The sequence below is a fragment of the Etheostoma spectabile genome, chromosome 20 (assembly GCF_008692095.1).
Source record: "Etheostoma spectabile isolate EspeVRDwgs_2016 chromosome 20, UIUC_Espe_1.0, whole genome shotgun sequence".
Taxonomy (NCBI): domain Eukaryota; kingdom Metazoa; phylum Chordata; class Actinopteri; order Perciformes; family Percidae; genus Etheostoma; species Etheostoma spectabile.
In genome coordinates this window covers 14,015,882-14,030,187 of record NC_045752.1, presented here as the reverse complement: position 1 = coordinate 14,030,187, position 14,306 = coordinate 14,015,882, and the positions used below count along the sequence as shown (strand labels likewise).

Sequence of the window (14,306 nt, the reverse complement as noted above, 5' to 3'; positions counted from 1 at the left end):
ACATCATAGTATAGTATGTCTTAAAAGTCATAGTATAGTAAGTTGGAAAAAATTATAAAACAAAGTCATAGTATAGTATGTCAAAAGACGTGATAAAAATGTCATAGTATAGTATGTTGAAAAAAGTGATAAAAATGTCATAGTATGGTATGTTGAAAAAGTCATAGTATAGTAAGTTGGAAAAAATAATAAAAAGTCATACTACAGTATGTTGAAAAGAGTGATAAAAAGTCGTGGTCTAGCATGTTGAAAAAAGTCATAAAAAAGTCATAGTATGTCAAAAAAAGTGATAAAATAGTCATAGTACAGTACGACGGAAAAAGTGATGAAAAAGTCATAGTGTAGTACATCGAAAAAAGTGATAAAAAAGTCTTAATATAGAAAGTTGGAAAAAACAATAAAAAGTCCTACTACAGTATGTTGAAAAGAGTGATGAAAAGTCATAGCATAGTATTTCAAAAAAAGTGATAAAAAAGTCATAGTATAGTATGTTGAAAAAGTCATAGTATAGTAAGTTGGAAAAAATAATAAAAAGTCATACAACAATATGTTGAAAAAAGTCATAAAAAGTCAGTATTGTATGTTGAAAGAAGTCATAGTATAGTAAGTCGGAAAAAGTGATTAAAAAAAGCATAGTATATGATGTCAGGAAAGTAATAACAAAGTCATAGTATAGTATGTCAAAAAAAGTGATAAAAAGTCATGGTATAGTATGTCAAAATTGCTTTTTAAAACGTCATAGTATAGATTGTTCGATAAAAGTGATAAAACGCCATACTATATGTCAAAAAATAAGTGGGAAAAATTACATGGTACATACAGTATGTTGAAAAAAATCTATATAGTATGTAGCAAAGAGCATTTATCTTTTTGGGAAAGCTTTTGACAGGAACAAAGCTTTGCTCTTCATTACTATTGAAACTATACACAATGAGATTTGAACATTCAACTTTCTGTCTTCTGGTCACAGCCCTCTAAGCTATTTGAGTTGACAGCCACCTTCATGTTTTCGTCAGATTTGTCTCTTACATTAAGCATATTGGATCTGAAAATTTACTGAAACTCACAAGATTTGATCACTCAATCGCCCAATCATTCTCTTATCACACTAGCTATCTCACCTGACTGCAAATTTTGTTTTGACCTATTTGTCTCTTTCACTTAGCATACACTGGGCCTCATAACTTACTGAAAAATATAAGATTTGATCACTCAACCTTAGAGTTATTTCCTTCTTTATAGAGCTGTGTAGATTGAGTTGTTACTTTATGTTATCACTATTATTATTACTTCAACTTCTTTCAGTTATGCTCTTATCACTCTAAGCTATCCAATCTGTCAGAAAAATTAGTTTTTAGCATATTTGTCTCTTTCACTTAGTATATTTCACCTCAAAACACTGAAGAGTTGAACACTCAACCACTCAAGACTCCTTCAGCTTTTAATCATACTCTTATCAACCTAAGCAACCTAACTTGACACACAAGCTCATGTTTTTTGTCATATTTGTTTCTCACACTAAGTATATGGAAGCGGAAAACTTATGTCGAAAAAGTGATAAAAAGTAATTGTATATTATCTTGAAAAAAAGTGGGAAAAATGTTATATAGTATGTCGAAAAAAAGTGGTTATAAAGTCTTTATAGTGTGTTGCAAAGTGCATTTTTGCCATCTAAAGAACTGGTTGGGAAAGAGACTGACAGGAACAAAACCTCTCTCTTTGTTCCTTTAAAGTAGATCTTGAAACTAATCACACCATAAGATTTGAACACTCAACCTTTAGACTTGTAAGCATTAGCTTATTACCCTAAGCTACGTACCTTAACACCCAAGTGATTGTTTTTGTCATATTTGTCTCTTACATTAAGCATATTGGGCCGAAAACTTAATGGAACTCACAAGATTTGATCACTCAATCTTCAGTCTTCCAAACAGCCTCTTATCCCTCTAAGCTATCTGACCTAAGTGCAAGCCTGCTTTTGTCTCTTTCACTTAGTATATTTTGGACTTCAACACACATAACAATTGATCATTCAATCTTCTGTCTTCCAATTCTACTCTTAATACACTCTAAGCTATTTCATATGACAGAAAACTTTTATTTTGGCATATTTGTCTCTTTTACTTAGTAGGCTGCGACTTAAAACTTACAAAAACACTGATGATTTGAATACTCAACCTTCCAATCATACTCTTCAATTCAATTCAATTCAATTTAATCTATAGTGTGAAATCATGACAAGAGTTATCTCACTGGCACTTTGAGATTTCAATTCAAATGTAAAGGGCATTATAAATAAAATGTATTATTATGATATTACTTTACAGATAGGGTAGGTCTAGAACACACTCTATAATTTACAAAGACCAAACAATTCCAGTAATTCCCCCAAGAGCATGCATTTAGTGCGACAGTTGCGAGGAATTGACGCAGCAGAACATAGCAGGGCACTGCAGAGTGTAGCAGGGTGCAGGGCACAGCAGGGTGTGGAGCCGGAACATCGGGATAGCTGCAACCATGATTTCGGTGCCACCCTAATCCAAGGAAACATGCTGGGTGAAAAAAGACATAAGGATTCCGGGGAATAAACGTTAATAATTTGTTAAAGTTAGTAACAAGCATTTCTGGTACAAGGATGCACACAGATGGAAAGAGAGAGGAGAGAAAAGCTCAGTGTAATGTCGGAAAAGTAAAAGTATAGTATGTCAAGAAAAGTGATAAAAAAGTCCTAGTATAGTATGTGGAAAAGTCCTAGTATAGTATGACAAAAAAGGTGATAAAAAAGTAATTGTAAAGCATGTCAAAAAAGTCATAGTATAGTATGTCAAAGAAGGGATAAAAAAGTCATAGTATATGTGTATGTAAAAAAAAAAAAGGGCACAATACAGTGGGGCTCGAAAGTTTGGGCACCCCAGGTAAACATTTGTATTTATGTGCATAAAGAAGCCAAGAAAAGATTGAAAAAGTCTCCAAAAGACATCTTATGACAGATTAGACATTTGTATAATATGTCACAAAAAGTTAGATTTTATTCCATCATTTACACTTTCAAAATAACAGAAAACAAGAAAATGGCGTCTGTAAAAGTTTGGGCACCTTGCAGAGTTGATACCTTGTACTGCCCTCTAGTGGAAAGTATCACATCTTTTAAACGCTTCTATTACACGGGACCGCATGAGACGGGACGGATGACATGGGACGCTCCAGGCTGCATCCATAAACTCTTGCATGACACGGGACCGCATGAGACGGGAGGGATGACATGGGACGCTCCAGGCTGGAACGGATGACATGGGACGCTCCAGGCTGGAACGGATGACATGGGACGCTCCAGGCTAAATCCATATACTCTTGACGCTTCTTGTAGCCAGACAAGAGTCTTTCAATTCTTGTTTGAGGTATCTTCGCCCATTCTTCCTTACAAAATAGTCTAGTAACGTTTAGGTTATTTTCATGGTAAACACAATAATCTTACATTTCAGCGCTTGCGCTTTGATGTGAATGTTGATAACCTAAGTCACAGTATAGCATATCGAAAAAAGGTGTTAGTACAGTATGTTGAAAAAGGTAATAAAAAGTGAGAATGTCAAAAAAGTGATAAAAAAGTCATAGCATAGTATGACAAATAAGTCAAAGTATTGTATGTTAAAAAAGTGATTAAAAAGTCACAGTACAGTATGTCGAATAAAGTGATAAAAAAGTCATAGTAAAGTATGCGAAAAAAGTGCTTATGTACTCATAGTGTAGTATGTTGAAAAAACAGAAAGAAGTCATTGTATAGCATTTTGAAAAAAGTCATAGTATAGTATGTCAAAAAAAAGTGGGGAAAATGTATCAAATGTAAAAAAATATTCAATAAAAGTCTTATGTCAAAAAAATGATAAAAAAGTCATAGTGTAGCGTGTCGAAAAAAATCTTTAAAAAAGTCATAGTATAGTAGGTCAAAAAAAGTGAAGTTATAACTTGTCAAAAAAGTAAAGGAATAGTATGCCGAAAATAATCGTTAAATAAATTATAGTATAGTATGTCGAAAAAAGTGAAAAAAATGTCATACAATAGTAGAAAAGAAAAAAAAATGTTAAAAAACTAATAGTACAGTATGTTAAAAAAGTGACAAAAAAGTGATGGCATAGCATATCGACAAAAGCAAAAGTACAGTATGTTGAAAAAAGTAATAAAGAAGTGGGAATGTCAAAAAAGTGATAAAAAAGTCATAGTATTGTATGACAAATAAGTCAAAGTACTGTATGGTAAAAAAGTGATTAAACAGTCATAGTATAGTATGTCGAATAAAGTGATAAAAAAGTCATGTATGACAAAAGAGTGATAAAAAGTCATATTATAGTTTGAAAAAAGTAATAGTACAGTATGTCGAAATGAGTCACAGTGTAGCATGTCGAAAAAAGAGGTAAAAAAAGTCCTTGTAGAGTATGTCGAAAAAAAGTCATAAAAAGTCATGGTATGGTATGCCGAAAAAAGTGATAAAAAAAGTCATAGTGGGCTATATATAACATGTCGAAAAAAGTGATAAAAAGTAATTGTGGTATGACGAAAAAAGTCATGGTAAATGACAAATGTAACAAAAAGTCACAATACACTCCTACTATAAACGCAGAAAAAACACTGAATTTAAACTGTGTTAAACTTTAATTATTATATTATTAAAAAACGTGAAATTAAAGTGATTACAGCTTCCTCCAACAGGTGTCGCTAGAGAGAATGTGGTTGGGAGGCGGACTTCATCCTCACTGCACCAATGACACGCTGAAGGGGTCAAAGTTGAAGGGTTAAATCCAATATGGCGGCTAACAAACGAGTGTTGTATGTTGGTAAGTATGCTACTTTTTAATTTAAAAAATACATTAAAGGTCAATTGTTTCAGTATATATAGCTAGCGTTTTAAGGACATTACTTTATAAATAATTAAATTAGACACAACTACATATGTAGAGCGTGCACATATCATGTAAAAGCCGGTAACACACGAAAGCGTCACCTCAACAAACTTCGCTTTTTTTAAAACGTTGCACAGTTTACCAGACGCTATAAGTAAAGTCCGTCGTGTCAGGTGAATTCTGAATACATGGAATAAAATAATAAAACAATCCTTTATCCTCAGGAACTCAGGACTCCAGTGGTTCTTTATTGTGTCTTGAACGTAGCACGTAAACTTGCTCCGTTATCCTCTCCTCTAAATATCGTTACAAACAAATATTTCTTCATGGTTAAATTTAAATATTAAGCGACCTGTCAATAACCTACTGTTCATAAGCTCAGTGTCAGTACGGTGTGTTTCTGTCAGGTGGCCTGGCAGAGGAGGTGGACGAGAAGGTGTTACATGCAGCTTTTATTCCGTTTGGAGACATCACTGACATCCAGATACCATTAGACTATGAAACAGGTAAGACCTGAAGTTTGCTATTAACTGTGATAGCAACATCACTGTGAGTATGATAAGTATTAAGCTGTATTAATGTTTTATTTCTGTTTTCAGAAAAGCATAGAGGATTTGCGTTCATTGAGTTTGAATTGGGAGAGGTATGTACTGGTTACAGACAGTGCTGAAATACACACTAAAAAAATGCAATATTGTGATATGAACCCAATAAGACAATACTCTGTATGGGAATCTTAATGCATTAATATTTTAAATGAATTAACATAAATATTATAGTCTGAATAAGCCTAATTCAGGGTGTAGTTGCATTATTTTAATAACATTAACATTTTGTATTTATTTATTTAAACAAACCAATTAGCAAAGGTGCAAAACATTGGTCTAGGTGACAATATACAGAAAAGTACACTACACATACTGAAGAAGGCACAGTGCACCTTTTCCACAATCCTTCCTTGTGATCAAATGTTTCACACCAAAACAAAGAGGAAAAACGGGAAGGAAGGAGAACCATCAAAAACACAACAGCAAGAATGATGTCTGCAGCTCACAAACAAGACACACAGCCACACACAAAAACGAGGCATTGACAGGGAGATCGGCATAAGACAAAAGGGACCAAACACAAGCACAGATAGAAGCAAGAAGGCTGTAGCACCGGTCTACAGCATGGACTTCAAGGATTTGGCAATGAAAAAACATTGACAAAAAACATTGACAATAACAGGTACAGTATCATTAAGCAGGGCAGATAAGGGTGTAGTTGCATTATTTAGAGATGTTGAACATCCCTTAACTTTGCAACACACTGACACTGTTATCCATCTGCTTGCTGATGGAATCTACTTTTATGTACAGCCATAAAACATAAAATGCACTTATTGTGTACTATAATAGCAACACAAGAGCTATTGTTTTTGATGTGTAAGAGGTGATTTGGTCTATGGTGAATTCAGTGTGAACATGGATGGTAATTGACATATAGTTGGGACTTTGATGGTAAATGTTTCTGTGCTCATAATCTTTATGGCCTTTGTCTTCTGTAGGATGCTGCAGCAGCTATTGATAACATGGTAAGTGGATCCCATTGCTCCACATTAATGTCAGTGAAGTTTTATTTATTTTTCTGAGAACTAGCTGTTGTGAGTTTACCCACACAAAATGATGAGTTTAGGGTTTTGATATTGATGTTTTTTTTTCTCTTTTCCTGCTAGAATGAGTCTGAGCTTTTTGGACGGACAATCCGGGTCAACACCGCCAAGCCCATGAGAATCAAGGAAGGTTCTTCTCGACCAGGTGATTGATAAAAACCTCTTTATAGAAGCCTTTACCTAGACAGTAGTTTAAAGCCTCTGTTTGGATTTAAACTCTGCTTTTCTGTCAGTGTGGTCGGACGATGACTGGCTGAAGAAGTTCTCAGGAAAGACCACAGAGGAGGCTGAGGGGGAAGCAGCGGCTGGAGAGACAACCAACACAGCAACAGAGGAGGTGAAATGGCTTTCTCTCTAAAGTGCGTTGGTGACTCTGACTCTTAAACTATGTCAAGACAGTGACCGAAGTATGATGTGTTGTTGCAGGCTGAGCCCCCGGCTAAAAAGGGAAGAGTTAATCCTCAGGTCTACATGGACATCAAGATTGGAAACAAGGCAGCAGGGAGACTACGCTTCCTCCTTCGGGCTGACATTGTTCCCATGACAGCAGGTGTGTGTGCTGTAGGGCTTTCCCCATCACATCTTTGTCAAAAATATATATACTGTAGCTGCACAATGTTTGGGTTGCATGCATACATAATTGACAATAAAATTAATTATACAGGGGTAAAACAAAACCACAAGTGCTTAATTATATATTCCCCTTAAAAAAAAACTAAAAAACATTCAGTTGGCATATAGTAACATCAACATTTTTTCTTACATCCTATATAGAGAATTTCCGCTGCCTGTGCACACATGAGAAAGGATTTGGCTTCAAGGGCAGCAGCTTTCATCGCATCATCCCTCAGTTTATGTGCCAAGGAGGTGACTTCACCAACCACAACGGCACTGGTGGCAAATCCATCTACGGTCGGAAGTTTGATGATGAAAACTTTGTCCTCAAGCACACCGCGCCAGGTGAGGAATTTTGCAAGGAGCTCATGGAGTGTGTGTTGGTGGTCTCTAGGTAAATGAGCATCATGGTTTACGTTTATTAGCAGTTCCCATGGATAACTGGCCAAACGTTCTCTCTCGTGCTCACAGGGCAGCTCTCCATGGCCAACTCCGGGCCAAACACTAACGGCTCTCAGTTCTTCATCACTAATGACAAAACAGACTGGCTGGATGGCAAACATGTGGTGTTTGGAGATCTGGTGGAGGGGATGGATGTTCTCCGTGCAATGGAGGTAAGGGATAAAATGGTTGACTGAGACCCCAATATATTGGGGGGGGGGGGGGGGGGGTGGTAACCCTAACCCTAACCCTGACAAGGTACACCTGTGGAGTGAACCTCATTTCAGGTGACTACCTCATGAAGCTCATTGAGAGAACATCAAGGCTTTGCAGCGCTATCAAAAAAGCAAAGGATGGCTACTTTGAAGAATCTAGAATATAAGACATGTTTTCAGTTATTCCACCCTTTTTTGTTAAGTACATAATTCCACATGTGTTCATTCATAGTTTTGATGCCTTCAGTAAGAATCTACAATATAAATAGTCATAAAAATAAAGTAAACGCATTGAATGAGAAGGTGTGTCCAAACTTTTGACCTGTACTACTGTTGCAGGTCTCAATTTCACAATATAATAAAGGGTAATAATAAAAGCGTAGAATCTCTCACAGCAAAAAAGCACTCTCATAATTATAGTTATTACCCGATTTGGTCTTTAACTATATACATCACTATTTCCTGCTCACTTTTCTTCTCACAGCAGAAACCCAAATTAGCAAACTGTTGAAAATTGGCACTGGAATCTGCTGGTTTACTAAATGTTGTTGTTGTTGTTATTATTATTATTATTATTATTAAGTTGCAAAAATAGCAAGTTAATATTGGTGATCATACTGTTCATGTTTTTTAGATTGTAATTGTACCCATAAACGTGGAACTCAAACATCTATCTTGGCCTAATGTTCTTTTGATATTAGTTGCTCATATTATAGTAAAAGCTTGCAAAAGTTAAAAACAATCCCACTGAATTAAAAGTAACTGCTGTATCTTTTAAATGTTTTCTTTCTGCAGGCTCAGGGAAATAAAGACGGCAAGCCCAAGCAGAAAGTCATCATCTCTGACTGTGGAGAATATGTTTGAACAAAAAAGAATTGTGTGCTTGGATGTGTATGTATCATATGTGTCTATGGAGCCAGTGAATGTCGGAGTGTGTTCATGGTCTTTTGTACTTTGAGCCCACATCATCTGCCATGTAAATATTTCAATAAACTTGTTTTTGTTTTATAAAGAAACCACTGCTTGGTGTCTATAACATTTGTACAAATAAATGTCACATTGATCAGCTGATTGTTGACTAATCCCTTTATAGCTGTAAACTACCTTATTGCACATATTTTCTTAATTATTTTTGAACTTTTTTAGCAACACGCTCAGTCATTGTTAAAACAAATCTGAGTATGGGTCAAATTGGTACACAAAAAAAAAAATCAAGCAAGCTAAAATAAGTATTATTGGCACAGAAATGAGAAAGAATTATGACTTAAAAAGTCAAACATGTCCAGGCACTTTACAAAAAGTGATAAAAGACCTTTAATTAACAGGTTAAAACATTATACCACTATAATAATAAACGTTAAATTGGACAAACGACTGTTTAGAGCCGTGGAGCTGCCACACCTGAGCAGGTTGAGCGGAGAGAAGACATGGCAGGCCAACAACTCCACCCCCTCCGCTCTCTGTTGAGAAATCTACTGAGGTTCTCATCGGTGGGGTTAATCCAGAACCCGCTCAGTCACTGAACTGCAACAGCTGCGTTTAAACTGTAAGTAATACAATCGATATATAAACTACTGAATAATAACACGAACTTGTTTGGATTCCGCTGATTTAGTAGGTCTTAGACGTGTGTATTTCGGATACGCGCAATTGCGCATGGAATGTACAAACTGTAAAGAGTTTACCGTAGTCGTTGGGAAGTGAATGGCTGATTGAATACGAGTTCTCGGACTGTGTCTCAGTATAGCGACGAATTAAAAGGTCTCTGCTAGGATACTAATAAAGTCTCTTGTTAAATACAAGTTTTAGGGAGCTTTTATGTCATTATTTTGGGTCTTTTAAAAAAAAACATAATTTACGTTCAAGATAAACACGTGAATGTATCTGTTCATAACCCAGTTCCACCTCGGTTTTTTTTTTCTTCTATATCTGTAAAATGACTGTTTTCTTCTTGTCTCTGGCTGTTAGATACCTGAGTTGTGTCTGTGCCGTTTCAGCTGAAAAAAACTTCCCTCTGTCTTCCATCAGCAGGAAGAGAAGACAGCCTGTGGACAAACCTCGTCATGAACTGGGCATTCCTCCAGAGCCTCCTCAGTGGGGTGAACAAGTACTCCACAGCTTTCGGCCGAGTGTGGCTCTCTATTGTTTTCCTCTTCAGGGTCATGGTGTTTGTGGTGGCGGCAGAGAAGGTATGGGGTGACGAACAGAAAGACTTCAAATGCAACACGGCTCAACCCGGGTGCCATAATGTCTGCTATGACCACTTCTTCCCCGTCTCCCATGTCCGGCTGTGGGCCCTGCAGCTCATCTTTGTCACTTGCCCCTCTCTTCTGGTGGTGATGCATGTAGCCTACAGGGACGACAGGGAAAGGAAACATCGGCTTAAGTTTGGCGAGAATTGTAACCGTCTCTACGTGAACACCGCCAAGAAGCGCGGAGGCCTGTGGTGGACCTACGTCCTCACTTTGGTCTTTAAAATACTTGTGGACGCCACCTTTGTCTACCTCGTGTACCACATCTACGAAGGCTACAACTTCCCTTCTCTCATCAAGTGTGAACAGGTGCCGTGTCCCAACAAGGTGGACTGCTTCATCGCTCGGCCCACTGAGAAACGCATCTTCACCATCTTCATGGTGGTCACCAGCCTGGCCTGCATTCTCCTCTCCATTTTTGAAATTGTCTACCTGGTTGGTAAAAAATGCAAGGAATGTATCATCTCGTCACATAACTCTCACCACACCATGACCAACACGATGTCCAGTGGAAGCAACCTGATGGAGTCAGACACTCTAAAGGTGCCTGGCAAAACCACCCTTGAAACGCCGGCTCCTTCATACAGCCTCGTTACATCTTGAGATGCTGGGAATAAAGACAAAGAATTAATGAAAAACTATGTCTTTGGAAAGGAAATATGCTTTTCCTCTCTCTACAAGCACTTCCTTACAAGCAGAAATGTATTTGTTCAGAGATAGAACTACAATGGAGGTAGTTCTTTACTGTTTTTGTGTCTACCCTCAGAAAACGTGAAATTCTAGATTACCAGACATTTGTCATTAATCTGGAATGTGGTCACTGTTGTGGGTTTGGGTCAGAGTGTTCACAGAGATATTTTTCAGATGGGATTCTACAGCCCTTGCAAAGAAAATCAAGTCTGTGTAATTTAGATTTAGCCTTGAGACCGATTACATGAGTCACTCCATGGTTTGGACATATTTTTACAAACACGTGGTTTTCTGTGTAAAGTTTTCCTTCTACTCAGTGCCAAACCCACGAAATGTTTAGTTCAAGCTGTACTGCGTCTTTTACCTTCCATTCATATGACTCTTTGTGAATACTGTTTTTTATGTAATTTTAAAAAATGTTTGAAAGATTGTGCTGTTGTGCGAGTTAATGTTCTGACCTGTTTAAACTGCTTCCTGTACAAAGGCTGTAGATAGCAATGAAGTCAAAATGCAATATGTTGTAAACACAGCTGGCAATAATATCAGGATGTGCATATTTCAGTTTTAAGTGTTAATATTTTTCATTAAAGAAATTGTTTAGAAAATGTTTGTTTTTTTTCTCTATAAGATGAAGAAAAACAATTTAGAGAGGTCCATACACAGAACTGCATTCAATTCACAACAAGTGCTGTAACAGTTACACAATATGTCTTAGCATAGGAAATATACTAAAGAACAATGTAAACCACCCAGGACTTGTGTCAGTTGATTGACTTTCGTACTTCAACTTTTTTCCATGCGTTTCATAAAGCCCTCCCTCCCCATGGCACACATATTACGCCGTTGCTAGGCGCAGTGCCCCATTGTTTATGTAGATTGGCACGTTGAGGAAGGCAGAGGAGGAGTCTCGCACTTCAAATGATCTGTCTGAGCTTGCAGATGTGGACCCACCCAGGCAAGGAATTTGTCAGTGCGTGCAGCCCCTGAACCGATATTTTCAGTATTTGCTTGGCAACGTGCGATAAGAGTGATGTAGTGAGAGTAACATCTTCTTTTCTTGCTCTCTCCTTCTGGTATACGGCCTGTCAGATATTTTCAGTTTGCTCGGCTGAGGTTTTGAGATATCTGCCTTTGAAACATGCTGCCACCTAATAGAATAATTATAGCTTGTGCTGCTCAGAGTAATAAGGAATGACATCTTAAAAAGCCAAACAGTAAAGTGTATTTTCCACTTCACTGTTAACAGAAGTCATTGGAACAATTAACATCTATTTCAGTAAACAGTAGTTCCGATGAACTTTATAACAAAAGAGGCCTGTGGAATATCATGGTAACTAGGGCACTGTTTTTCGAGGAAAGACAAGCTGCTGCTGCTGCTAGAATGTCGTTTTTCACCTCTACTATATTAGGGTGCCATTCAGATAAGTCACAGAGGGCTACCTGGATCCACAAGGAGGAAACTTTTTGTGGGTGAGTTGAGACTCAAGAGATCATCATTGTCAACCCATCCATGTAATATCCAAGTACACAGTAGGGATGAAATGTTTCTTTCTCCTGGGGCCAGTGGTGCTTAAATTAAAGCTCTTAAGTGTTGCATCAAACATTATAAAGTGTAGTGAGCTCTGAAAATATAAGCAAGTTTTCTCTTTGTTGTTATTGTTTGCCCAGCCTGGGTGGTTCTGTAACTGAGCCAACAATCCCTCCCCTCACGAGATCCTCCCAACTCTTGTCGGCTAGTCCCTCTCTTTTTGTTCCAGCCTTCTCTCCGCTGGTACATTTCCTTCCTGTGACAAGTTATGTGTTTTTCCTGTTTGTGTTGGTCCGTCTTGTCGAGACTTACATCACAGGGAGCATTCCTCCAGGTGTGTCCAGGCAGACCGCCTCAACCAGTTCTTCATCTGGAGCCATAAAGCAACTGTTCTTTCCCCTCGCCCCTCTACAAATTAATTATTGTCAGCTGAACTGCTCTGATTTAATGCTGCGAGTACAGATGTTGTGTTCACATGCCCAAGCTTTATGCTACAGATGAACGATTGACGAACATTTAATGAACAGCTGCAGTTGATACTTGATTTGTTAATTTTCTGAGAGTTTTCTCATGGCTGCAAGACTTTGAGATTAAGTGTTTAATTTAGAGAAGCCAGAACTATAATATTCCCTTTATGGTTATACTTTTCACTCCTGGCCTTAGACAAATTCTGCCTTTTTGTTATCATAGAAAGTGCTAATTATTTGTACACTGATGAAAATATGAGTACCTCATGTTCTGGCTGGGTACCAGACAACTACATTTACTGTCCACATCTCAGATTTCCAAATCATGTTTAGACATTTTAACGAAGTTAAAAACAAGACATTTCATCCTAATTATCAGAATACCTAATTTGCAATGTATGCATTGGCATTTCAACAGCTTTTATATCCACAGCTTATAAATTACAGTTTTAGAACAATTTTTTTTCTTTATCATCCTTTTACAATGTTAAACTCAGTTGTGAGCAATTACTATTGGGAGCTTGAAAGAAAAGCCCATTAAGACATTGTATTTGATTGAGCAATACAAATACCTCTGACTTGACTTAAAACTTGTGAAACATGAGTCTTTTATCAAGTTATATAATGTACACACAGGATTCACTAGCTCTGAACACAGGCAAGAACGAGCAGGCTCTGGCACAGCTAAACAAGCTGATATTTGATCTTACATTTTTCTGCAAACACTTCTAATGATGGGCTGTTTTCCCTTCAGAACAGAAACACAGTAAAGATGTTTGTCTGGTAAATCTTATCTGTAAAGTGTAAGAAAATAAATAAGTTTGGTCATAAAAGCAGGTTTATGGTGAAGTGGAGATAAAAGCTCATGATCTAATGAGGGAGAACTTAAAAGGGCAGGGCTTAAACGAGAAGGAATTAATTAATAGTGCAGGAAAATAAAAAGGAACAGGAACATTGTATATTTATTCTGGCTGCATGACAACAAATTCACTCTGGTGTGATCTCCCCACTCCTCTCTACCAGCCCTTTTTCAAAGACCAACCTCCTCATAAAGACACTCCTCATACTTTTGAAAACGTGTGACAAGACGAGGCTAAGGACATCCTACACCAACAAAAAAAAATCATTCACCTTAGGGTGTGTCTGCTCCGTACCTGTACAAAGATGAAAGAACAAAACGTGTTGGGACAGGGAGACAGCACTTTCTGAAAACATGAAACATAAAAACAATGAACATGAATCTCAAAACCTTTTAAAAGCACACAAAGACCCCTTAGAGGGCGCTTTGCCTCATTAACCCTGTCTGAGAAGACATGGACCCTGTGTCATCTGAAATCAACAAGGCTCCGATTGATCTGGTTTCAAACTGTCAATGTGTTGGCTTATCTCCAAATCCTACTCAAAATCCCTGGAGATGGTTTCTGTGATAACTGTTATGCAAAAATATTTGGTTTGCCACTTAACACTTGGGTCTGAGTGAGAGAGAAAAAAGGAGCAAGAGAGAGAGAGAGAGAGAGAGAGAGAGAGAGAGAGAGAGAGAGAGAGAGAG

At 37.4% G+C, this 14,306-nt stretch overlaps 2 protein-coding genes across 6 annotated transcripts; both read left to right on the top strand.

The window, feature by feature from the left end:
- Positions 1-4,729: 4,729 nt before the first annotated feature.
- ppie (peptidylprolyl isomerase E (cyclophilin E)) lies at positions 4,730-8,836 on the top strand. Its single transcript, XM_032501002.1, has 10 exons — positions 4,730-4,829; positions 5,303-5,401; positions 5,495-5,538; positions 6,445-6,471; positions 6,613-6,694; positions 6,783-6,886; positions 6,976-7,099; positions 7,324-7,509; positions 7,636-7,778; positions 8,616-8,836. The coding sequence occupies exons 1-10, from the start codon at positions 4,799-4,801 to the stop codon at positions 8,682-8,684; spliced, it is 909 nt and encodes a 302-aa protein (XP_032356893.1). The 5' UTR covers positions 4,730-4,798; the 3' UTR covers positions 8,685-8,836.
- Positions 8,837-9,193: 357 nt separating this feature from the next.
- On the top strand, positions 9,194-11,372 carry gjb10 (gap junction protein beta 10). Of its 5 annotated transcripts, none has more exons than XM_032501005.1 (2): positions 9,194-9,366; positions 9,849-11,372. In XM_032501005.1, the coding sequence occupies exon 2, from the start codon at positions 9,884-9,886 to the stop codon at positions 10,673-10,675; it is 792 nt and encodes a 263-aa protein (XP_032356896.1). In that variant the 5' UTR covers positions 9,194-9,366; positions 9,849-9,883; the 3' UTR covers positions 10,676-11,372. The 5 variants fall into 5 exon arrangements, with proteins under 5 accessions (XP_032356896.1, XP_032356898.1, XP_032356897.1 ...); XM_032501007.1 differs by having other exon boundaries at positions 9,220-9,366; positions 9,852-11,372; XM_032501006.1 differs by having other exon boundaries at positions 9,220-9,366; positions 9,818-11,372.
- Positions 11,373-14,306: the final 2,934 nt, after the last annotated feature.

Bases quoted from the DNA above. Each gene is read 5' to 3' on its own strand.
- ppie (XM_032501002.1), top strand. From the start codon at position 4,799: ATGGCGGCTAACAAACGAGTGTTGTATGTTG. The intron at 6,472-6,612 runs GTAAGTGGATCC...TTTTCCTGCTAG, and splicing joins CAGCAGCTATTGATAACATG to AATGAGTCTGAGCTTTTTGG. The intron at 7,100-7,323 runs GTGTGTGTGCTG...CATCCTATATAG, and splicing joins CATTGTTCCCATGACAGCAG to AGAATTTCCGCTGCCTGTGC.
- gjb10 (XM_032501005.1), top strand. From the start codon at position 9,884: ATGAACTGGGCATTCCTCCAGAGCCTCCTCAGTGGGGTGAACAAGTAC.